General features: G+C 35.6%; 1 protein-coding gene across 1 annotated transcript in view; it reads right to left on the bottom strand.

Moving 5' to 3' along the window:
* The window catches only part of eif3eb (eukaryotic translation initiation factor 3, subunit E, b), a 48,212-nt gene that overhangs the window by 5,411 nt on the left and 15,635 nt on the right, over positions 1-27,166 (bottom strand). The window contains exons 5-10 of the mRNA XM_041248660.1: positions 26,202-26,306; positions 22,217-22,342; positions 21,263-21,387; positions 16,032-16,158; positions 15,133-15,234; positions 2,496-2,605 (exon numbers count right to left, since the gene is read on the bottom strand). Coding sequence (XP_041104594.1) covers positions 2,496-2,605; positions 15,133-15,234; positions 16,032-16,158; positions 21,263-21,387; positions 22,217-22,342; positions 26,202-26,306 — 695 coding nt within the window. The remainder of the gene's footprint in view (positions 1-2,495; positions 2,606-15,132; positions 15,235-16,031; positions 16,159-21,262; positions 21,388-22,216; positions 22,343-26,201; positions 26,307-27,166) is intronic.

Genomic DNA, 27,166 nt, shown 5'->3' with positions numbered 1-27,166 from the left:
CAACACAGGCCTCTAGTTGTTTTTTCTCTAGAAAAAGCCAAGAAAGCCTTTCATTGGCAAAGTGAGACCAATAGGAGCCAAAAAAAGAAAAAAAAAAAAAAAAAAAGGGGCGATCTGAGCAATACACATAGCCCCTGCACCACAGAGATAACACGGACATAAACAAACAAGAAAGATGCTTCCGCATCAAGCGCTCAAAGAATATCACAGACATTTGTAGAGCTTTTTGAGATGTTATAGTAATAAAATAATGACTTAGATCGCATTACTGAGGAGTTTGGTGATAAAACGAGTGATCAGGAGATTATTTATCAGTATGCACAACTATGAAGAGGTATGTGATAAATACAGCAAACAAGGGGTGGGGCGGGGCTTGAGATGCAGTACTGAGTGCCCTGTAAATATGCAGCGCCTTTTAAACCTGTTTTACTGTGAAAAAAATACTTTTAAACAGCGTGTGTGAAAAGAAATTGAACCTGACACGCCTGACAGGTGCTGAATAAATGGACCGCTAAGGGTTGAAGTAAAATTAACGGTTTTGTTTGAGGTAGAATGCAAGATAAGTATTACTGTTTTCAATTCATGCGTTGAGTTAATGAACACTACAGTAATGGTTTGTTGTATGTGATTTATACAAATGTGAGTTTTACAAGGCAATTACGATTCTGCAGAATCCAAATTTAGCTGTCTGGATAACAGATAATTCTCGTTCGGTTGTGTAGGCACAAACAGCGTCTTTTCTCGAAAGCGTGAGAATTTCCTTCTGAACCAAAATTATTATAAGGAAACTTTTTTTTAATATATATATATATATATATATATATATATATATATATATATATATATATAATACAGACTGATATATGTGTGCTAAACTAAATGGAGACTGATTTAACAATGGTTTGTTATCAAATATTAACCAAAGTAAATATTTGTATTACTAACAATACCCCTGTTAAGACTAACATTCGTCTTAAATAACTGTCAGGAATGCGGTTGTAAGCTTTAAGAAACTCTTCCATAGATTGCATTAGATTACTAATCAACTACCGGGAGTGGGGTGTCATTTATTTTCTTTTCTGTACTGTTTAGTTAATAATTCTTTTCTGTATTACTTTAGATTAGTTGTCGCACCTTTAATTTTTCCTTCATTTAGTTCCTTTATTTCACTGGAAGCATTGTCCAGTCTGATTATTTTAATACTGGCAGGTCCTACATGACTTTGAATTCAAATAAGGCATTATATGATTACAACCTGAACTAGTCCAAATACAAATATATATCTTGCATTACACCCTTTAATCATGTTTGTTATCATACCACCACACACCAAGAAGCTGGGAACACACGTCACCCCCTTTTAGCTGTTTAGCTTTAAATTGTGAAATAACAATTGACAATTTTAAGTTCACAGTTCTTAAACCAGCTTCGATTTTGACAAAACCACAGCCAGTCAGTGATTCCTATCACTTAGGTTTGATTCATACACTCCGGACTGTTTGCAAAGGCACAGCTCTTGGCTTGCGGTTTCCTTCTAAGTCTTACAGTTTAGAGTCTGGATGCACAACAGAAAACCAAAGGCAATCATAATATGACAAACACAGTCTAGACTGGTGAAAGAGCAGTTTTATGAGAAATACATAAGGCAGTTTGACAGACTGGAATAAACACAGGTATCTAGATGCTTCTGTTGAAAAGGCCACTCAGCTTTAGCTTTTACAAGGAGGGATTGTGGTTAAGCCTTCAAATTTCAAAACTGCCCCAGGGCAGCGAGGATGACAGGTATTTAAATAATTTTTTTTTTTTTGAGAATCTTTTTTTTTTTTTTTAACTTTATATGCATATAATGAATCCTTTGCAGTCCACTTATTTAGCGCTTGTCAGGCCAAATTTATTTTCCCACGCACCCCCCCCCCCACCCCCCCCCCCCCCCCCCAAGTAAAACAGGTTTAAAAGGCACTGCATAGCAAAAGGACATAAGTACTGCATCTCCAGCCAAGCCCCACCCTTTGTTCGCTGTATTTTTCCCGTACCTCTTTAAAGACGTGCATACTGATAAATCCTCTCCTGGTCACTCGTTTTATCACCAAACTCCTCAACATTGTGATCCAAGTCATTACTTTATTACTAAAACATCTCAGAAAGTTCTGCAAATGTCTGTGATATTCTTTGAGTGCTGGATGTGGAAGCAGCTCTCTCCTTTGCTATGTGTCCGTGTTATCTCTGTGGTGCAAGGCAATCTCTATTGCTCAGATACCCCCCCCCCCCCCCCCCCCCTTTTTTTTTTTTTTTTTTACGGCTTTATTGGGCTCCTATTGGTCTCATTCGGCCATTGAAAGGTTTTCTCTGCTTTTTGCGGAGAAAAAATGACTATAGACCTGTGCTTTACGTCTTTTTGATGTCCAACATCGGACTGGAAAGGGACTATTGTAATATCGGACCAGATCAGACATAGGACAGCAAAGGGCTAAACAGCATTTTTAAATTTTACCTACCTGATGCTGATACACTGGTGGATACGGCAAAAAGTCTCAAAAATAAAGAGTCGAGCATTTTCAATGAAGTCTTCAAGACAAGCCACCAAGAAGAAGTCATTTACAAGGACCTGTGGGGGGGAAAAAAAAAAAAAAAAAACATTCAAGCAAATAAAACCTTCAGTGTTATTTCTACGGCTTTTTACATAACAGGGACCCTATTTGTACATGTAAACTGTAAGCTTGGGTACAGCTTAAGATTGAATAAAATCAATATGATACCCTAACAGAAATTATTGGTATAGCTATGTTATATACATGATTACACAGAATATACTTGTATTTCTTTTCCTCCCCATATCTTTCAAATGTTCAGTTCCTCAGTTTTAAAATATACATTTAAAAAGGTTTTTGCCTCAGAAGTGCATGTTGAAAGCATCTGAAATTTTATAAGAAACACTGGGCATACCATTCAGACCAACTCTACAAACGCACCACTTTGCGTTCAAATCAGACGCTACGGACGGGTTGGTAGATTCTTCTCAGCATTAAATTGGTGACGTCATTCACGTTCAACCAATCACAAGCCTTTCTCTTTCATTTAGAATTTTACAAGTAAAATACAATTTACAGTTTATTATTTGAAACAAATTATACGTGTATAGATGTAGCAGATACTGTCTAAAGAACTAATTAAGTATGTACGGTACCATAAAGAAAGAGAAATAATCAGAATGAAAACAAGCAACTGAGAAATTTAAAGCATGTTTGATGTGCATCTCTCAGCAGCCTACGTACAGCGTTTACTGAAAGCGGGGTGGTTAAATTGAGCAGGTCAGCTCAACAAAGTCTGCGTGAATGTCAGTGATTTTACCATGAAACTGAATGGTGACATTTGCTGTCAAACACACAATAATTTCTGTATCAGCTTTTTATAAAAAAGAGGTGCTGTGGTTATACGTGTATAAGTTAAATGTGGCTGTGTGCATGACTCCCCGAACCTCCAGAAGAGTGCTGTCTTTTTTAAACCAATCAGAATGAACGAACGCAGGGGGAAGATCGCTCAGTGTGAACTACAGCCTGCGTCCGTTTGTAGCATCCATCTAAATCTTATGCTCAGTGTGAACCAGCCTCGAAGCTAGCAAAAAGCTTAAATGTTAAAAGGAAGCATCAAGTGGTTAGAAAATTAGGAAAAACATACAAGATACACAAACTCTGACCTTTGGCCACTCATCACCTGGAACATGGTTATGGTTAAAGAACCATGCTATTTCCCTATAAATTGTACTTAATCACATAAAGCAGGGAAAAAATGCTTTAAAATGTAAGGTTTTAAAATGTAATGCTATACGAATTCATGCCTTAACATGAACAAAACCATCAGATTCACCACAGTGGTAAAACTTACCAGCATTCTACTTCGGTAGGTGAGGGCTCAACATAACAGAACACAGGGAGGTGGGAGTATAACAGATCATCAAAAAAGGGAGTATTTACTCGATTCAGATTTCCATTTTAAAAAATTGCATGAGACATTGGAAAACAATTCACATAGTTTGCCCAGCTTTTATTGTTTTTTATCTTTTAAATAAATTTACAGAATCATTTTCACTCATCACCAGAACATTCACCACTTGCTTCAGGTTATCTCTCTGGTCCTGGATGAATGATTCCAAATTAGCCAGATCTATCAAGAGCGTTGTTTCAAGTACAACAAAGTCTATATGCAACTGATAAAAACCGAAGAGTTAAGTACAATAATTACTGTCAGCTGTGATTTTAAAAAGGGACATGGGCAATTTCTAAAAGACAGAGTGAGCTTTTAGATCACCTCAGCAATGGACATGCTTCTGCTGGAACAGCAGCCCAACATCTGACAGCTATTCTGCTTAGAAAAACAAACATGCAAAAGCAACAGTCTAGTCATATTATAGTAGGCAAACCACCAGATCCTGGGCTTCTGAAAAGAACAAAACAAACTTTAATGGAAAAGTCTATTCTTTGAACATTTGTTTTGTAATAAAGTGGTTTTGTTTTATGAAGAGCACGACAACTCAAAATAGTCCATGGACACTGTATTGGTGTTCCGCGGTGTATCAATATACCTATGGTATATCATGATACCAAAATCTATGTTAAGTATCTATATTAAGTATCAAGGTAAAATAAAAAATATTGAAGTATCACAATTTGATAGTTTTTTTTTTTTTTTAAGAAAAATAGCTTTTCAAAAAGCACACAATTACAGAGTTTTGTTTTAAAACAATATGAACTAAGCTTACTCATTTCCACTCAGCAGTAGTGACCAACTACCCTGCACATTCTGGCAAAATGGAATTACGGCAGCAGTAATGGCAAATGCCGGTGAAAGAAGCTTGGTGTGGAACTATTTTGGATTTCAGCCAGATGACAACATGTAATCCGGATGAAGGCGGACAGCCAAAATAAAGTAAAAAACAAAAAGGAGGAAACACCACCAATCTATTGAAAGAACTTTCAGATTACCACCCCTATCTCTTTGCCAAAGTTTACTTTTTTCTTTTACTGTATTACTTATAAAAAAAAAAAAAAAGGCACAGCAAAGAAATAAAACAGGAATGCACTAGAAACTAATCAAAATGGATTTCACTGATGCTTGTTTATTTCGTCATTACAGTGCATTCACTGTAAGCTGAAAATATATAAATTTGTGGACGTCATTAAAACTATTCCATGTCAAATGTTAGCAATGTTTTTATATTCTTTGGATTGTGTGGTAATCTGTATTTTATGTGTATGATGTGATAGCTGTGAAACTCCTGTGTTTTGAATGGTATGCATAAGCAGTGGAAAGACCAGGATGAATACAGACTTCATTGCTAGCATATAAGCTTCCCTACAGATAACAGGACCAATGTGACGCTTCACCTGCAGAAGAAAGCACAAGACCTTTAGATGCTTCCAAGTCACACTGCAAAAGTCCGCCAATGCAGACGACTGCAGGCGTGAAAGCAATAAAAAAGCGCTTATAGTAGCCAGAGTGGTTGTCTTTTGTCCAACTTAGTTTCTTTACAAGATTTTTAACAACCAAAACGAGCATGATGGGCCTCTCGCTAGAAAACATTTCTTATGTTCTTATTTAAGGTGCACTAGCGTTTTTTTGACGGTGACATTTGACCTGAATACGCTTAAACAGAATTCTGTTCTAATAGCATGTAAAAGGAAGGCATCTACATTAGTAGCGCATTTGTTTAGGAAACATAGCATTCATTATAATGTTTAATCCTTTGCAGTCCAATATCGGACCCTGTCCGACATCATTGAAAAGATGTAAAGCACAGGTCTCTAGTCGTTTTTCCTCCGGAAAAAGCAGAGAAAACCATTCAATTGTCCAATGAAACTGAAAAAAAAGGGGCGTATGAACAATTACCCTCGCAGCTGCGCCATGACTTTTTTCCCCCATACAAGTATTTACCCCCCCACCCGCACTTGTTAAGGGGCGTTCGATCGCGGTATGTCTCCAAAACAGATCTATAGTAATAAAATAATGACTTGGATCGCATTATTGAGGAGTTTGGTGATAAAACAAGTGATCAGGAGAGGATTTATCAGTATGCATGTCTATAAAGAGGTATGTGAAAAATACAGCGAACACAGGGTGGGGCTTGGCTGGAAATGCAGTACTGATGTCGCTTAGCATTGCAATGCTCTTTAAACCGGTTTTACTTGGGGAGGGGGGGGGGGATATATATTTTAAACAGCGTGTGTAAAATAAACAGTGCGTGTGAAAATAAATTGGACCCGACATGCCTGACAGGCGCTGAATAAATGGACCGCAAAGGGTTAAACTTTGAATTGCTCACTTGAATTGTGTATGTTAGCAGTTTTTTTAGTATTATACCACCAGAAGCAGTTTTGCCAGAAATATTTACTGTTTTATCCACTGTTTTAATTTTATTGAATTATTTGAAAGTGGTGATTTTCAAAATATCTAACAATATAAAATTGTAAAATGAATGCATGGTATTTAAAATGAAGTAACACAAGGTTTGTGGGTATTCCCTAATGTAACACAGGTTTTACTGTGTACAAGAATACAGCAGTCTAGTCAAGTTTAGCATTTCTCTGTTTACTTGTTTTACTTTCTAAAAGATTTGAACATTATAGGTCATGGAGGCATTATGTTGTATGTGACTTTTGAGGAACATAAGAAATGTTACAAGCAAGAAGAGGTCCATTTGGCCCATCTTGCCCATTTGGCTGTTTATTGATCTAAGCAAGAACCTCATGTGCTATTTTGTTATATATAAGAATTGAGAGTCCTTGTAATTGGAGTATTTGAAGCTTCCGAAACACCAGTTCTCTTTTTATATGCAAGAAATAAAGAAAATGGTGTAGTCTACACTACGTGTTGTGCTTTCTTACCAGTTTTATTTTAATTTTATAGTCGGTGGCAATGACCTTTAAATACACTAGAACTTGTTTTCAGCAGAATTATATATAAACACAGCACTCATTCCACCAAGATGTAGCAATATTAACTGTGTATTAGCCTCTTATGCACTTTGTACTTGTAAAAAAAGGAATTTGACAGCCATTTGACCTGTAATGGACATAAGGTATATCACAATACTGTGCATAGTATCGTTTCAAGGCTCCCTAAATGAGGTATTACAGAACACTACACTGTATGGCTACTTAAGCCCTGTTCACACTTGAACTATACTGGTAAAATTAGTTTAGTTTTAGAATGACACAAGAACACTTTTGGTCCTAACTCACTTTTCACACCAGTACAAGACCAAAACTGTTGCACTATACACTTACAAAGATATTCTGTATTACACCAAGATACTCAACTCCACGGACTCTCTATGGGGACCTCTGTCATGCTGCACACAGAGGGTTGGGGGATACAGAGTTCAGGAGTAGATTTTCTATTTACAATCAGTGGAGCTTATTTTAATCGGCGTAAATACAAAAAACTTGGTCTATTTTACTATTGCCTGCCCAGGGTGTCTTGACAAAAATCATAACCCAAGGTAATGATGACATACTGTAATAAAAAAAGGCCCTTTTCTGAACATAGTACCAGCAATGGCGCATGCGCAGTAAACAGAAAAACACTAGAGTAGATGGCTGCAATTATAAAACTTGGACTTATTGGTATTAGGTGTCAGTTTTTATGTATTACTACTGTAATGTGTGTAATATCTATCATGGTTTCTCTCATAGAGTAAATATTTTTTAACCTGGTCAGTAGCAATAACCATAACTAAATAAAAAAAGATCCATCGTCAAAAATACATAATGAATGACTATCCACATAGATTAGAAGATAGATATATAGATAATTCTATAATGTATATATATATGTTTAAATAAATATATATACGGTTATATATATATATATATAGATATACAGTTTTTAATATATATCTGTGTGTGTGTGTAGATATATATACACACACACAAAAATTAAACAAGCAGGATGGAAGTAAAGACTGAGTTGAGAATTTTGGTAATAAAGAATACCCTTGGTGTAAGTGTGCGCATTGTCTCAGCTGATCCACACTTCACTGTTCCGAGTCACAGCAATTTACTGGGCCACCATAATTTGTAGTACCGTGTCACTGGACAGGGGAGGAATAGAATTTCACTGCCTGCTTTTTTTTTCTTTTTTTTTTTTGCAAACATCACGGAGGTGATTATTCCATTTTTAATGGGTGGAGACATTTTCAACAGCAGAGAAACAAAATATGACAAGAACTTGTTTACAGCGAAGACAAAAACGCGAACACTGTAAATCTGATGCATTTGACATATTTGAACATTATTCTGTCTAATGTGTTTTAATATGTTTCCACAACATTTATAAATATCAAGAAACGAGTAGATATAAGCAGATACTATTTCATGAACTACATTTTTTTCCTTATTACTGATAAATGGAATGAATGAACTTAGTTTAAAACAACAGTAGTGTCCTTTATAGGGATGGAACAATTTTTCGATAGTACGATATATTGTGATAAACTTATCGTTAACATTTAATTATTTGATAGTCGAAGAAAACGATATTCACACACTCACTAAACGTGGTTGGAAGCAGAACAGACAAATTTCTCTCCAAATAAGAGTAAAATTGGCGTGTACTTGGGCTGCTACGATTAAATTAAAAATCTATTTTTCAATCGATTTTAGCTCGTGTCAACTAGCATCTGATTTGCTGGTCCCATCCTACCAGCGAATCAGTTTTGAAAATTCTTTGCACTTACGCCCCTCTGTGTATTCAATGAGCAAAAAAAAAAAACCCCAAAAAATGCAACACTTTGTATCCAGAGCAGGACGACAGGCTTGTATTCCTGAGAAACACACTGTAAATAAATTGTTCATATTGAAAAAAAACTTATTGCATATAGCTTGCGCTGCTTTGGAGTTTGAAAATGAATTGTTATATAATGAATGTTTAACAATATTCAATAACGTTAGATAAATAAATTTGACATGTTATTGAGCGGGGTATAAGCATTTTACTTGAAAGGAACGATTCAGGATGATGACGCGAGGAAGGGGGGGAAGCAAGGGCGGCAGTGGGGTTTACTTAGCGAGGGAATATATAATCTTGTATACAATTTTATTAAGAATCTCATCGTAATTGCAAGTCCTGGATTATAAGTGCCGCATCCATGAGAAGACTGAAATGAGCATTATAGTGTATTTTTTTTATTATTATGATTATTATTATTGTTTTAGGCAGGGATTTCTGCATTGTGTTTCACAGATAGTGAAGGTTAGGTGGTACAGTATTAACAAAGTGCAATGCGTGATGCTGCAGCTGTCACTGAATTAAAAAAAAAAAAGCTAAGCTTTTTGTAAACTCGTGTCTAGTTTATATAGCCTACATTCCAAAGTACTGTAATCTGTTTGGAATACATATTTTAGTAACACTCCTGTAGTATGTTAAACTTGCTAGGATGTTGCGAATGTTGAGTTTTCTTTTTCTTTTTCTCTTGACGCTACCCAGGCGTAATTACCCCACGTGTTCATTGTTGTTCACATGCTTTTACTGAACTGCAATGGCATTAAAATGATAACGTCACAGGAAGAGGAATGCACTGAAAATGTATGGTAGAATCATCGATATTTACTAAAACGATTATATTTTGTGCACCCAATTAATCGATTGCTACTTAGAGGCTTAACTGACAGCCCTAGTGTGTGCTTTCACTACAAAAAATACATATAGCAGGGAAATACAGTACCATAGGATGTACGAATGTGGCAAAAGCACAACAAAGAAAACAGTAACTTCAAACATACCCTTCCGTACTTAGCATTCGGTGGAATTAAAAATCATCAGCAGAACAAGCCCCCACCCTCCAGTGCGACACCCTCCCTATACTGTTCTCTGGTCCACCCTCAATTATCAGTATATAATTTCAACAAGTTCATTAAAAAGTACACGTTCTAGGCTACTATGCCACCATCCAGATCCGATGACGGGGGGTCAAAGGTTTGTTTTTGTTGTTTCGTTTGAAGGCAAGTATTGAAATGTTTCGACCTTAACAGAGATTTTATTATTTAATAACTATTTTACTTTTATTTTTTTTTTCCTAATACGATTTCTCTTGTCGTACGGGTATGACAAATCTATTCCCATGTAATGTGCAATTAATCTTTTATTAACAAATAAGGAAAAATTTATATGTATCATTCTATATATATATATATATCAATATATATATATATATATATATATATATATATATATATATATATATAAATAGTTCAGAAGATGTCCAGCAATGCCATCAGCTCAGAATTGACAGAAAACAGTGGGACCCTGGTACACCCATCTACTGTCCGGAGAAGTCTGGTCTGAAGTGGCCTTCATGGAAGACTTGCGGCCAAAAAGCCATACCTCCTAAGTGGAAACAAGGCCAAGCGATTTAACTATGCGCGAAAACACAGAAACTGGGCTGCAGAAAAATGGCAGCAGGTGTTCTGAAATATTTGGCTGTAGCAGAAGGCAGTTTGTTCACCGAAGGGCTGGAGAGCGGTACATGAATGAGAGTCTGCAGGCAACAGTGAAGCATGGTGGAGGTTCCTTGCAAGTTTGGGGCTGCATTTCTGCAAATGGAGTTGAGGATTTGGTCAGAATTAATGGTCTCCTCAATGCTGAGAAGTACAGGCAGATACTTATCCATCATGCAAGACCATCAGGGAAGCATCTGATTGGCCCCAAATTTATTCTGCAGCATGACAACGACCCCAAACATACAGCGTAAAGAACAAGGAGTCCTGGAAGTGAAGGTATGGCCCCCACAGAGCCCTGATCTCAAAATCATCGAGTCTGTCTGGGATTACATGAAGAGAGAGAAGCAACTGAGGCTGCCTAAATCCACAGAAGAGCTGTGGTTAGTTCTCCAAGACGTCTGGGCCAACCTACCTGCAGAGTTCCTTCAAAAACTGTGTGCAAGTGTACCTAGAAGAACTGATGCTGTTTTGAAGGCAAAGGGTGGTCACACCAAATACTGATTTGATGTAGATTTTTCTTCTGTTCACTCACTTTGCATTTTGTTAATTGATAAATATAAACTATTAACATGTCTATTATTGAAAGCATTCTTACTTTACAGCATTTTTTCACACCTGCCTAAAACTTTTGCACAGTACTGTATATATATTATAAAATGAAGGCTACATTTCCACCCTGAGCCATTCTAAAAAAAACAGGCATAATACCACACAAAGTGATAATTCCTCTAGAGGAAAATATAATTCAACTTTGACACAGTCGACTCCGAAACCATCACTTTCAACTCAAAACACAAAATGCCTTGTTTTCCATCACTCCATAACACCCACAATACAGAAATATTAAATGAACAAAAAGCAACGACAAAAAAAAACAAAAAGAAAAATGAAGGTGGTGCAAAGTTGGTACATTCGTATCTCAGAGAAACGGATAACAACATAGACAAAAACCGAACTGTACTGTTGAACTTCGTCTTCTTTAACATTAGTATCACAAGGGTATCCATGTATTATAACAAACAGATGGGCCTCTTCAGCGAGTTACAGGAAAACATTCATATATATATATATATATATATATATATATTATATATATATATATATATATATATATATATATATATATATATATAGACACCCTGATCTGTATCACACACACAGCGCTGGTATAAATGTGTTCTCTCCCTAACTCATTTATTTATGTCTTTTGCAACTTTGATAGGCTTTGATAAGTGTAACCGCGGCCATGGAGAACCTAACCTCCTATTTTCCCATAAGCTCTAGTATTTACCAACCGCGGTTTTACCAACCACGGTGGTTTTCAAGAACGTTAGCCCGCGGTTGGCGAGGGATTATTGTATTGTGTCAGGACTCTACATTTACATTTTTTACTACTGGCCCCTTGGGCCACTGAGGTAGTGTTTTTACTGGCCCAGATACAATTTTAACTGGCCCAGATACAACTTGTTAGTACCATTCAAAAATAAAATAAAGAATCTTATGGATTATTTGTTTAACCATTCTGATTATGTGTATACCATATGTTTAAATGGTAATAGTGGATCTATTTTTCATTTATTTATTTTTAAATCTGGCTTTTTGTGCATTTAATATGTTTTCACTAGATGACAATATATCTGCAATATATTCACCCAATTAATTTAATAAATATACTGTTATTTTTGGCCTCAGAGTTGCTACAGCGTCATTAAATTAAAGAAAAAAAAAACTCCCTGTTTTTCACCGTGGAAATCTGGTAATCCTAAACTACATGGGCAGTGCGAGAAACTGAGGTTCTGGTAGAAATTTTGGTCAGACGCCAAAATCTTGCAGAACTCGACAAAACTCACAAAATAGTAAAATATATTCAATCTCTTCTCAAGTTACTTTATTTAATGCCGACATTAGGAGAACCGTGCATAACTGTGTAAACTGCACTCTCCTACTGTAGGCATTCAAAAAATATAATCATTAAATTAGTGAAGTGCTCCCCAGAGCTTTATACCACAGCAATATGTAAGAATCGAAAACATGATATTAAAAATCGGAGCAATACATCAATAGCTGTCATCTTTCAATATGTCTTGCAGGATATTGTACTTCAGTTTCACACAACATATAAACGAGCAGAGTGCACTTACAAACTACACTGAATACAAAAACTCAGCCTTGAAAAAAAAATGAAAGGGGAATAAAATGTGTAATTTGTATGGTATGCAAACAGAGCCCACATCTCAAATAAAAAAGCGGTTAAGCAAAGCCTTCAGATATATGCAATAGTATTATTTCAGCGATTTAACATGCATGCATACATTGGCATGCTTGTCAGAAAATGAAAAACCTTATTCAAGATTTGAAAATGTATGTGTACAAATGACTTTTTTACAAGCAAACCCGCAACCATGCTATTACCATATTGTAACAGATTCGCTAAAAGGTTAATGGACTTATACCAATCCCAATAAACACTATTCAAACAATAATCATAATAAAAATAATGGTTCTCAGATCGTTGTTGCTTGTAGTCTCTCTCAAGTCAGCACCAATCCTACCGCTGATACGAAAGAGTCCAGTAAAGATTGTGAATGGCATTTCTGACCTCAACACATTGTATCCCAAATCTAAACATTGGATAATTTGATCCCGTTGTCCAGCTTCCATGTGGCATACCTGGGTATCCATCGGTGCATCTTTTTTCGCCGAGTAAAGTCTGAGTAACTGCCATTTGTTTTCACAGTCATCATGAAGTCAGATTGTCTTTCTTCCAATACACTTTATTTTTGCAATTTTTTTTTTCTTTATCATTATTGACTTAAACATTTTACTTTTGGCTTATGGTGCAGTTGGTTGCTTAGTTGTATAAAAAAAATTGCCATGTCGAGTTAGAGTATTCCAACAGCACTTCAGTATGTAGTCTCAGATGCTGACTGTACAACAAAAACGAGGTGTGGCAGGAAAGTCCGGATGAGTTCAAATTACGCCGTTATCCGGGGAGGGGGGTGAGGATGTTTTTAAAATTGGATTTGTAAAATTTGTTTTTTTTTTCAGCTTTTTGGCACAGACCCATTTTCCTGTGTTCATGAAACAGAAGCAATGTGCACTAAACTACATACATTATACAGTTAAAAAATGTTACCTGCCCAGCTGGGCCTGTGGTGCTTCATCACTACCGGCCAAACCGCGATCTCTACCAGGCCAGGGCTGTCGGGCCATGGTTAATGTTGAACCCTGATTGTATCACCTTCTTTGTAATAAAATAAGCAACCTACATTGTGCCTGAGGAGCCTACATCCTGACACTCAACAGGTTGTACATTGCATAACATAACTGAAAATTAAAAGCAAACAAAATGCAGCCAAATGTAATGCTTTTGTTTTGTTTGGTTTCTGTTGCCATGAAAACAATCTGTTGACTGACAGATTTGGAACTTGTACTCGCATGATGCCTTTGGCTGTGTGAAAAGGTTATGATGGCATTATACAGGCATAGATTGTGCAATTCCGTGCTGTGTGAATGGGTATTTAAAAAACAAATTGAAACATCTTCGAGACTGCTCAGTAGCACCATGTGTGTGTGAAAGGGGTATTAGACCTTCAGTGTTGAGAGTTGAGCACCTGGAGGATGCAGATTTAACTTTTTATTTAACTGCAACTGGTATATTTTCCTAAAATTACATTAAAAGGACTGGGTATTTAACGTAACACTGTGCAAGACTATTACAATTTAATGGTGGATGACTTGAAACATGGACATTTTAATATTTTTGTGAAAATAAGGCAGACAGTACTCTTACACATCAACCAGATGGGCAATTTGTGGCAATATAAACTGGTAATGAGTCATGAAAAGTAAAGAGGATACACTCACGATCAATTATGATTCATAACTCACATCTCCCCAATCCTAATTTAAAATATCAGATAAGAACAAGCAAAACATGTAATGACTCAAAGAGTAAAAGGGCACGATGTCCAAACTAATTCACATGGTGACGAATTACATATTATTTAAACAATGACTGGTCAACAGGCCACTAATGTTGAGCCTCTTAAATCGAGGGAGAAAGAACCAAAAGGAAAATATACAGAATTCTGTGTGACAAAGGTGGGGCATAGATTGTTTTTCAATGGTTTGTGGTCAGAAAACCATCAAGCTAAAATGTCAATGGCATACTGAAATGCACAATTATACTTGGGGGGAGGGGGTGGTAGCGGTGAGTCGAGCCTAAAAATAATTGTATATTTTAAACTGGGAGAAAATACATAAAATAATAAAGTAACTACTAAATAAAATTAATACACAAAACAAAACACTGATTTAAAAATCTATTTTTCAAAATACTTAGTCACATTTAATGGATTTAACAAGCCTCCCAGCTCAAATCTGAGAATGTCCATCAAATCCAAAAACATTTACGGATTGTGTTACCATGAAGTCCCAAACATTGACTATAATGGCAGTCAATGTAATAAGATGGTTTATATTTAGCAACACAAATATAAGCTTTGTGGATTGCAATGTCTTCAAAACATTTAGTCTGTGAAATCTATATATGGGTTAGTTACCAACTTCAAAATGTACACTATTCCATTTAAAGGTTATGAAAAGAAAACAGCCAAGCTTCAAGAAAGTAACTTACCGATTCGCACTCCCTGAGTTTCTTCTGGGCACTGTCAAAGTCAAAGTTCACATAGAGGCATTCCACAAACTCAGTAATGGGATCCTTGTAAGTATAGGACTCCTTTTAATGAAATAAAAAAAAAAAAATGTTTCCGAAATGCTCTACACATTCAACACAGTTCTAACATAAAATCATGTCTTCCCACAACTTTATTTCCATCTTGTATTTTAAAATATTCCCCATTGTATTTAAAAACATTCAATATTTTGCTTAAAATAAAATTTCAAAATAACTAATTTTCTTTTAGCATATCTGAACTTTAAAGCACAGACAGATAGTAAAGTCAATATTCTGCACAGTTCACTGTCTAAATGTAGCAGCATGGTTCCAAATCAACCCAACCTCCACCAATGGCCAAAATACCACATTACTTCTGGTTAGAACAAAATGTGAAGAACGGCTACCCAAATGTAAGCAATTTGTATATTAGAAAACTAACTATTCAAGGCATATGTCCCTAGAAGACCCCATGGATAAGAACATATATAAGTGATTTACACCATGGTCATAAATCCATCTTTTTTTTTTGCCTATATAAGCTACTGTTGCTGGTAAAGACAAAACAAAAATAAACCACATTTTAGACCTGAAACCCCCAAATGGCTAGTTTTATTGGCATACTGAAAAATGACTTTGTTAAATTTAAATATAAATCAAATAAAATGTTCTAAAGTATCAGTCAATTACAGAACACAAGCCACACAAATCTGCTGGCTATATGTTCAATATGAGCTTTAGCACAGGGATGGAAAAAAAGAGACAGGGATAGGATTAGGAATTAAAGTGATATGCTAATAGTCATATCACACTCCCGTTTAGACGTTAATACATCAAAACCTCAATAGTAATTGTCTTACCTGCTGAATAACTTTAACCAAATCTTTCAGGACTTGTCTGCGTTTTCGTACATCCTTGTTCGTGATGACAGCTGTTGTCAAGTACCGAAGGATGTGAGGGCACATTGTCTGGATGGCATTTAGGTACCTATAAAATTGCACACAAAGCAACGTTTAGAAATGTTTGTTTTTCTAACAATTAACTAAGTTTGATGCTTTACCTTGAATGTGACAGTACATTGATCTGCTAGGTTTGCTGCAAGTGCTTCAACTTTGATTGGAGAATAAAAATGCCTTAGCAATACCATCAGTTCTTAAATCGCAACAAACAAATAGTAAATTATATGTGTCTCTTCTATAGGCCAACAGACAGTTCTAGTTGGTATAATACAATGTTAAGCTGTATATACTTGGTCTCAATGTTTCCTGGATCATTTAAGACACAATATAATAAAAAGTGAAAAACAGATAGCTTAGTGTGCACGTTATGACAGCAAAACACTGCCAGTGTCTGCAAAACTGGCCAAGCTGTGGAAGGAGTCAATTCACTTCATAGGATAGCCAAGCCGGTTTGTCAGCAGAATGTGTGGTGGGTAAATGGAAAAGTCCATAACTGAACACAGTAAGGCAAGATGTAGGAGGCCTGTGAAGAAAATAACACACCCAAGATCAGTGTTACAATTACTGTAGGACCCAGTCACAGTGAAAGGATTTGGGTGAAAATATAAAACGCTGCATCACACGATAACCCAAATGGGTCCGTCAGGTTATGAAGAAGATTTTCTTATTTTCAATGTTTGGATAAGTGTTCAAATACAGCAAACTAAGTTCAACTTTAACTTAGTACAGGTATGACATTGTTTCAACTAGTGTTCCTTATGTTGTAAAGAACCACTATGTATAATTGTGCATTTCTGTCATCACATCCAGCTCCAGTGGATGCAAGATATACAATGTGTGTTCCAAGTAGTATTTCATACCAATCAATTTCTTACATAAACTTGGTGCAGACTGTTGGGTGGGGATGTTTGAGAGCTCTACTAAGACCACAGGGCTTCTTTAAACAAAGTTTTAAAAACTCACCAAAAGGGACGACTAAAACATACATTACAGTACAAAGTAAACCTAAACAAGAACAATACATTAGTTAAGACTGATAACTGATATTTTATACGAGTGCTTCTTTAATGGATTTCAATTTAGAAGCTTGGACTTGAGTAACAGAAAATCACCAAAGTGAATGCATTTGTCTAAAATAGAACAGTGCATCATCACAAGTCTACATTTACTTTGTAGAGATCTACTGAATATTTACACTGCAGACCTAATTGCTACATGATGTCTCATGTTTCTTTTGCTTTAAATTAACTCACCAACTTATGCCAAAACCTGTCCTGAAATTAGTGTGATTTTGGATGAATCACAACAGTTCAACTCTGATTCATGCACATAAAAGTGTAGTGTGTGAGAGGACCACTGAGATGTAATCAAAAGTTTGACTAAAAGTTGGAAGAATGCAGCAACAAAGGTCTAGCAACTTCGAAGGATTTATTTTTTCTCCAAAACATTTGTAATACTACAGCAAAGTGCACAGTTCCAATTTCATGACGCATCTAAAAATATGAGTAGCAAAACAAGTGGAACTATGTATCTATCCACTCTTCTAGCACCTGTATAATATTACAAAAGTATTAAGTTTCCTATCAGCACCTACATCATAGGTCATCTGATGGCAATATCTTTCTCCAATTGCCCTTGAACCTGGTTAGAGCTCACTAGCTGATATCTAATCTTTGGTATTGCTTTTCTTTTAAACCTTTTTTTGTTTCAGTTCATAAACAATCTCTGGTAGAGTATAAAATCAGGTGAAGCTGATGTCATAACATATGATGTAATTCACTTTTTTTAGTATGGGAATATCACTGCCATGTTCTATATTCAAGGACAAGCATTTGATACACTACAGTCTTGAGATGAATCCAATAAGAGACACTTGTGATGATCTTGTTTTGCAAATTAATAAATAATAATAAAATAATTGCAGTTTTAACCCTTTTCTAAACTGAATGCATAGAAGTGCTTGCCTAATCTCAGTTTACACATTTTAGATTTTTTTTTTGCATTTCTATTCCCACCCCCCCATCAAACAGAAATTATACATAAAATACCTTTATCGATATAAAAAACAAGGTTAAAAAAAGTAGATTTCAATGCCCCCAATTACTGCGACAACCACAAGGCTTCTAACTATGTTGTTCTTCTGTCAAATATCAGTAACACTATAAACCTCGTCTAGGGAGGATGCACTTAAAAGTAGCGTACTACTTTGAATATTTGCCACACTCCAGATAACAGATTTGTAATAAACGCTGCTCTCAGTAATCAAAACATGTAAATTTTTTTTGTCCCTGCCCCAGCTCAAATTAATGCAGCACTTAGTAAAGAAACTCACACAAAACACAGCATGGCAAAACACAACAAACAAACAAAATTAATTGAATAAAACTTGAATAAAATGTATTTAAAAATAATACAATTACACGCTGGAGCATACCGGTATTTCAGTGCTTCATTTGTCCTGGGGCTTGACAGGACACAGCCCCGTTACCTCTGGGCACGTGTATGCTATCTAAGAATTTAGCATTTTCAGTCAGGCATAATATAATTCACCAACAAATTACTGTGTGCACTAAAGATAGACAGTCTGCTGCCAGGGACGTTCATGTACCGTTTTTAGTACTAGGCAGCTGATTGATGTGGAAGTGGTGGTGTGTTGCTCTGTGGCTGCTTGTACTGCAGGCTGTAATAACAAAAGACACATCTCTCAACAGAGGCAAGGTCTGTATCTGGAGAATATATCCAGAGAAAAAATAAAAAATGAGGTCTGTGAAATTACTGTATTATTTCTCTTTTGTCCTGTGATTGCTTTTTATCACTAGTACAGTTCCCTTTCAAATAAATAAACATTATTTTGAATGTGCAGTTTTTAAAAACTGTATTATGTCACTGCTTGTACCCCGGCACCTCTCTGTACTAATTAAGCACTACGTTAAAGTAAAGGTTATGGAACACAAACAAAAAAAGAATACCACAGGTACACAGCACTATGTACCAATATTGGTGTAGGAGTAAATACAGCAGCACTAAAATAAATTTTATATATATTTAGAAATTAGCAAGAAAAGTAATACAGTTTAGTTGTAATGCAGGTGCTGTATGGGATATGCACAATATTTTTGCTAATGAAACACTGAAAAATCCTGATCCAGACAGGAAGTTAAGAGAGTGGGGGTGCAGCGTTTTGGACCGAGTGTCAATGGGGAGCAGAAGCTAGTGTAGCTCTCGCTGTGGTGTTGCTGTTTAGGGGATAGCCATGGGATCAACTTATCTTCCTCATCAATGCCTTGCTGTTTACTTGTCTTGCTGTTTGAAGAGAAAGAAACACACCATATCCGTGTAACACTGCCTATAGAAAACCAAAGTACTTCTAATTACCGCTGTCCTTGAGCAGGTGCTGCAGGGGTTTTTAGCAATCTGAAAAACGCTGCCACGTTAATTCAACGTCATACGGTAAATATTTTTCCACCCAGGCTCCAGGTGGTTCTAGCCAGGTTCGACATTACAATTTTCTCTTTCGAGTCAGATATAATCAAAAAGACGTAAAGCTCAGGTCTCTAGTTGTTTTTTCTCCACAAAAATCACAGAAAACCTTTCAATGACCAAGTGATACCGATAGGAGCCAAATGAAACTGAAAAAAAAAAAAAAAAAAAGAAAAACTGTGTTACGTTACATTACATTACAGAGATAACACGGACATAACAAAGGAGGTAGCGGCTTCTGCATCCAGCACTCAAAGATGATCATGGACATTTGCAGAGTTTGAGATGATACAGTAATAAAATAATGACTTGGATTGCATTATTGAGGAGTTTGGCGATAAAACGAGTGATCAGGAGAGGATTTAAATTAGTATGCAAGTCTATAAAGAGGTATGTGAAAAATACAGCGAACAAGGGGTGTGGAGTGGCTGTAGATACAGTACTGAGTGCTTTTTTGCAATTTAATGCCTTTTGAAACTTACTAAAAAAAAAAAAAAATTAAAACAGCGCATGTAAAATAAACAGCACGTGTGAAAATAAAATAAACCTCATGTGTCTGATGAGTGTGGAATAAACGGACCGCTAAGGGTTAAAAACTTCACAGCAAACATAGCTTTAGTGACATTTAAAAAAGTAATAATAATTTCATATTGGGCTGACGTTTGCTGCAATATTTAATGCGACTGCAGTGAGTCAAATTGTTAATTTTGTAGCAAAATATAACTGAAACAAACAAAAAGGGAAATGTCCTGCTCACATTCTCTTTTGCTAGTACGGGATCGGCACATCTCTTTCATTTCTCTAGCCAATCAGTGGATCATTACAATTGTTTTTAGTCATGGTAAGTGTTTGGTCTATGTTGAGAGGACGTTAAATTCTACTAGAGTTTATTTTACATTTTTTGTAAGTAACCATATCTTTTGTCACCAATAACTGTTTATGTCTATGAGTGTGTGTGATTTTGGATGAAAATTAGGTTATCAGAAAATCAAGCGTTTCGTGAAGATCGACGTGCCGAGACCGAGCTCAAGACCAGACGTGCCGAGACCGAGAGCAAGACCAAGATCTGAAAATGTGATCGAGACTCCATCACTCACGTTATTAGAAACCCTGATAAAGACAACTTCCGGTTATGAACAGCATTTTTCCAGGAACCAATCCCGGCCCATATACTTTAATGTTAATGGAATTAACAACTGCACACTTATTGTCAACTTTATTACTAGTTGCCAGTGCTACAGAGTGCACTTGCATGATTTCTGAGCATACTTCATGCAGCTTTTAGAACACACTGACACTGGCAGAATCGTGGCTTTGAAACTGACTACGAAGCTGCACGCAACATTTGAGATGGATTTACAGCAGAAGGTGGTACATTGCAAAAAGCAGACATTGGACAATTTCTTTTCGCTTATTGGCATGTCAATAGAACCACTTGCTGCATCCCAATTTTCTTCTTTGCAAGGAATCCAGTGAGAGAAAGAAAAAAAACTTGAATACGAATAACGTTTGGATTTTTTTTTTTTGCATTTAAAACAAAAGCATGTGTTTTACTTTTCTATCTGCATACCAGTATTATGCTGGTATTGTTTGATTTGCACAAACGATACAAAATATATGAATTATGCATCTCTGAAAATGAAGTCACTTACTGTGGCTGGTAAAGGAAGAGTTCAATGATGTTGTCTCTGCCCTTGGGATGGTTGAAGAAAACAAAAAGTGACCAATGGATCAGCCAGGTCCTTTGCTGAAGAGACTGGAGTGGAGAGCTGACAGACTGCAACAAAAGAATTTTAAGCAACGCAGTTAACTTAACATAATTTAAAGCAAAAGGACAACAAAACTGGTTTATATTATTTAAAATAGATTGTATTTAATAAACTATTTAAATGAATATAAATATTTTATTGATAATAAAATTGTGCTAATAGTAAATGCCTTTAAAAATGGCACAAACTATAAAAAATATTACACTGTTCTTGCAACCTTGGTGCATAACCATACTTCATATGTAAAAAATAAAAAAAACAGCTTCAGTGTAGCAAAAAAAAAGAGAATTTGCGTACATACCAAAAAAAGAAAGATACTCAGTCTCTCTAAAAATAAGATTACCAATCTTTTGTAGATCTATCCCAGCTCCCCTGTAACTCTCTGCACTATTCTGCAAGTAACAGTGTGATTAAGGAAGTAAATAAGGAATTAAGGAAGAATTACTCCTATTTTCCAAGTCAGACAAGGACATTCTTGGTATCAAAACAAAGGTAAGCCATTAAATGTAATCATGTGTAAGAATATCCTTCAATCTTTACATTAGTTCTGAGATATGTTAATTTTAAAACATACCAACGAACAGTAAATGAAACCATTACTAGTGACAAGAATATTCAAATGTGCAAGCAATTATTAAAATGTATTCGACAAAAATGACCAAGATTGTATTCAGCACCTATTGTGTGTGTTTTGTTTTTTTCATATAATGTATTGTGCATAAAGGGCACATTACTACGTGAATCCGAATTGTGCTATTTCAATGCATAACATTCTGTGTAATATCAAGATGTTTTTGAAGACTGTACCACTCATTAAGCCATAAAAATCACATTTACATTGTTATCAATCGTCTCCTTCAATCTGGTGAGATCTTCCATAGCAGCTTCCCAGTTCTGCATCAGTATTTCAGACGCCAGCTTACCCCACAAAGAACTCAAAGCATTTCTGTCTGTAGACGGAACCTGTAAAAACAAAAACAGTAATAAATAAAACTAAGTGCACAGCATTTAAAGACAGAAGTAGTTTTACCTTTTCCAGGTACCATTAACAGCAAATCACTAAGAGCATGTACACACCATTAATGAGAGACTATTCAAAAGGGGGGGTGGAGACACATAATAACAAACATTGTGTGTGGCCTTTAATACTCATTCCATACTGTAGTAAGTACTGTAATTAAAAATAAATAAATAAAAATAAGCCTAAAATTTGCGAATGACATTAAACTAATGAAAAAAAAAAAAAAAAAAAAAAACCGGCAAACCATACAGCTCCGAATGCAGACAGCATATGTAACGATCACAGTGAGGCATGCAACTACAACACAATAAAAAATACGCCTTTATACATAATCCGGGCCAAGGTAAGCAATTCCATCACTTCGTACAGAACATGTTGCCTCCTCAACCGCCGCAGCTCAGCTGAGCTTCAAAAGACGGCAGTCCTACAACTCCCGCCGCGGGAAACAAAGAACCAAGCAAACGAACGTTCCTTCGGTCATACAACCAATGGTTTGCTGTTGCCTGACGTACTGCCGCACCACCGTTGCCTGGTTACAGTTTGTGTAACGATTGCATACGCCATGCATGATTCGCACTACAATAGTTTATCTTTGAATTAGCCAATAATGGTCTTTGTTTTGACAGAGAATAACCCATTCACACTGGAGAAGTTCAGTGTCAGTCCGTACTGGGATCGTTGAATCCGGGTCGATCCTGGTAAGTGATCGTTCTAATAGGGTTATTTCCATGGAAAAAAGAAAAAAAAAAGGTTCTTCTGTTTTAATGATCCCAACAGCGAGTTTGTCATAGTGAAGTTAGCTTAAGCACACGTGTAAAATGACTTCTAACTCAATTAACAATTTTCTTTGTGAATAAATACAAAAATACTGTAATATATAGATCACCATTACATTTTAAAATGTGTTTATTTTTCTCATTGGATAACGCCATGTCATTATGGTTGGCTCAGCATACCGACTTGCTCTCAGTGGTGCTATGCTAGAATAGTTTCAATATCTAGATTTTCCAGCAGTTCCCTTAAGTTTCCATTTGTTAGCAAAATGGCACACTCACTGACTGGCCAGCAACAATAAATTTACTGTGCTGGAAATCTAACAGGACACTAAATCTTTATTCTCAACCTTTACTCCCAGCATTAACAAATGATATGAATAACCAACTCTTCTCAAACAGTTGTAATGGTATCTTAGTTCTGGTTTTACAGTCCTGTTTTAAACTGTTTATTTCAAAGTAAATGACTTGCAGTATCACGATTCCCTTATAATGTGCTAAAGTTTGTAGATAGACGTCCTAGATACAGATGGGGTCAGGTATTCAGTATGGGATTTACAACATACTAACTTTACATTTACATGAAAGTAATTTAACATTGTAAGAGTAAACTGAAGCATTAGATTACAAATAGTTGTATACATTTTAATCTGGCTTCTGCCAAAATTATATGTAAAACAGATAAACTTCAAAATTACTTTCACTGTTTTTTAACCTCCTTCAAAATTTTATTTAAACAAAAACAATTTTCTACAAGTTCTCTCACAGAAGGATAAGACGACAGTAAGCTTAAATCTAATGCAGGAACAAAAAACAGTTTTTCCACATGGCTGGGAGGTGTCAGCTCCCATTCAGTAAGCTTCCTTTAATATAAAGTACACATGCTGTTAGGGCTTAACCATCAGAAAAAGTAAAAAAGAAATAAGAAAAGAAAGTAAAGCAACAAAGTAAATAAGTAGTATGTATTTTAAAAACATATAGTTTACTGTACTTGAACAAAATGTGATTACGCATTATTAACTATTTAACATCAAATGTTTTTATTTACTGTATTTTACTGGAAACTACTGAAAATGACCAGGCATTTTATCAAGCTGTCAGCTGCAAATAGCTGATTTAAAATTACTTTAAATAAATCTGAGATCCAATTATAAATAACACATACAGGGTTCTCCCCAAAAATTCCATACAGCCGAGCGGCAGAACATTAGCTGGGAGAACCTAACTGAAAAATAAACTTACCTTACATTAAATATATAATACGACAAATAATTTAAATAATGTGTTGTTTTTCGTTGACTGCATCTGGTTGCTCTTTTTTATGTTCTACATTTTCTTTTGCATGACTTTTTTATTAAGGTAAATTACCACGCTTATTTAGGCATGCTACGATTTCACTGGGGAAAGATAACGCAGGATTATTGGAGTTCACACAAAAAATGGTAATCTTTTCACTCTCTTCTTAGATTAATTATTGAGTTTATTGCTTCATTTAAATTGTTTTCTTTATGTTAAGAGCATTTTGTTAATGCACATCTTTTTGTTTTTCACCATTCTACATTTTTTTTTAATGCAACTGTTCATTTTAACTGTTTTTTTTAACACAACAGCACTCACACACATTTGGTCACCATAACTGTTGCATGAAACCGCAGTGTAATATCCAGCACCTCTCCACTTAAGTATTATGTCTTAAAGGTGTACAGCCTCTATAAGTGAACCCCCAGTATCTCTCACAAACACCTGGGTACATATTGTTACGAAATCTCAACAAAAGGAATAGGCTTTTTGTGTACAGTGGCTCTCAAAAGTATTCACCCCCTTGGACTTTTCCACATTTTATTGTGTTACAACATGGAATAAGAATGAATTTAATTAAGAGGTTTTGCCGCTGATCAACACAAAAAAAGTCGATAATGTCAAAGTGAAAAATAAAATCTACAAATTGTTCTAAATTAATTACAAACATAAAACAGAAAATAACTGATTGCATACGTATTCACCCCCTTTGCTATGACACACCTAAATAAGCTCTAGTGCAACCAATTGTCTTTAGAAGTCACATAATTAGTTGAATGGAGTCCACCTGTGCGCAATTAAGGTGTTTCACATGATTTCAGGTTAAATACACCTGTCTCTGGGAGGTCCCACAGTTGGTTAGTACATTTCCTAACAAAAACTACATCATGAAGACAAAGGATCATTCAAAGCAAATCCAGAATAAGGTTCCTCAAAAGCATCAATCAGGGGTAGGATATAAGAACATTTCCAAGGCAGTGACTATCCCCCGGAGCACAGTAAAGTCCATTATTAAGAAATGGAGAGAATATGGCACAACTGTGAATCTGTCTAGAACAGGCCTACAACGTACAGTAAAATGCACAGAATCACGCTCTCTAGGGAATTCATAATGACTGCACTTGCATGTAATTTATCAACAGAGGGGGATATTTATTAAAAAAAATAATAATAATTTAAAAATGACTATTTCCCCATTTGTTGCACCAATCCTTGAAGAATAGTGTTTTGTTTTTTGTTCCTTGAATATAGTATAATGTACAAAAAAAAAAAGTTTATTCACTTTGTGCCCACAGAGTTGTCACAGCTTCATCTCAAAATAGCGCAGTACAAATACAAAGAGACATTTAAAGATAAAAATAAAAATGTTTTTAAAAAGGACCAAATTCCCATTGGGATTATTTTTAATTAATTTTTTTAGATTCTATAGATTTTTTACTAATTACATGTAGGACAGCCGCTTAAGATCATTACCTTTATTAAAAATGAACGGATGAATCTACTGGTTAATCAACTAGGCCTAATGCCCATAAATTTACTTTGTACTTAAGTTCTTGCTTCATTGTTGTCTTATTTAGGGGTTCTAAAATACTATCCAGGGCTGTCAGTATACATCAGAATGTAATATAAAGAGTGTGTGTGTACGTATGGTTTTAACACTGGCACCTGCACAGCATTTAAACGCTCATACAAATGTACCAAAAGCACATCCCTACTATATAAAACTCACCAAAACGCGGAAGAAATAAAGGTATTCAGCAGCTCCTGAGTAGTTGCCGCACTCATACTGGAACTTGGCATATCTGTACAGAGTATCCAAATATTCTTGTCGGAACTAGAAAGGAAAGCAGTTTGACATGATTAATTTAAAGTGCATAGTATTTAGAATAGCACTTCACATGGAAAATGATGGTAAGCACAAGATAAACACAGAAAACAGTATGATGTATGACAAAGGGAAGACCAGGTATCGTTAAACATGGGTTCGTTATAGTGGTTAGCTTAAGCAAATGTTTAAATTTCTTATGGACTCAATTAACCATTTTCTTTCTGAATAAATACAAAAATACTGTAATATAAAAGATCACCATTGCATTTTAAAAAGGAATAAAAAGGGAATACCAGGTAACAATGGGATGCATGTTTTAATACTAAATAAAGAATGCAAGGTATTAAAGTCATTGTACCCAACAAAATAATGTCATAAATCTCAAGCTATTTTGCACTTCCAGTGGCTACATAAGTCTCATATGTATCTCTGATGTATTTTAACTTTAAATCATGGTTTCTGGTAATACTTTTGGTTACAGGAAGCTATCGGTTTCTGTGCCTTATTCTTGGTTTGCACTTGCACTTCCTGGATCACTTCACCTCAGAAGTGTATTATGTGTCTTAGCATGTTATTGGCTGAAAACATGTCAGTTAATAGAGGAAGCAGCTGATTGGCCATTGACAAGAACAAAAAAAAAATAATAATAATAAAAAAGAGCAACAGGGACAATTTTCCTCCAGGTGAAAGACAGTTTAGTAGCATGACTTGTGAACAGTTTTCTTTAACATGGTGTTACACCATATATCGGGTTTAGAAATGAAAATACATGTTAGGTGTACCATGTTTCTTTCAAACCTGCATGTTGGAGACCTACAAAATGAATCAAGGCCTAGATTTGCATGACAATGCAATTTTATGGAACT

The sequence above is a fragment of the Polyodon spathula genome, chromosome 4 (genome assembly GCF_017654505.1).
Source record: "Polyodon spathula isolate WHYD16114869_AA chromosome 4, ASM1765450v1, whole genome shotgun sequence".
Classification (NCBI taxonomy): domain Eukaryota; kingdom Metazoa; phylum Chordata; class Actinopteri; order Acipenseriformes; family Polyodontidae; genus Polyodon; species Polyodon spathula.
The sequence above is the reverse complement of the archived record's forward strand: the minus strand, read 5'-3'. Positions and strand labels throughout refer to the sequence as shown.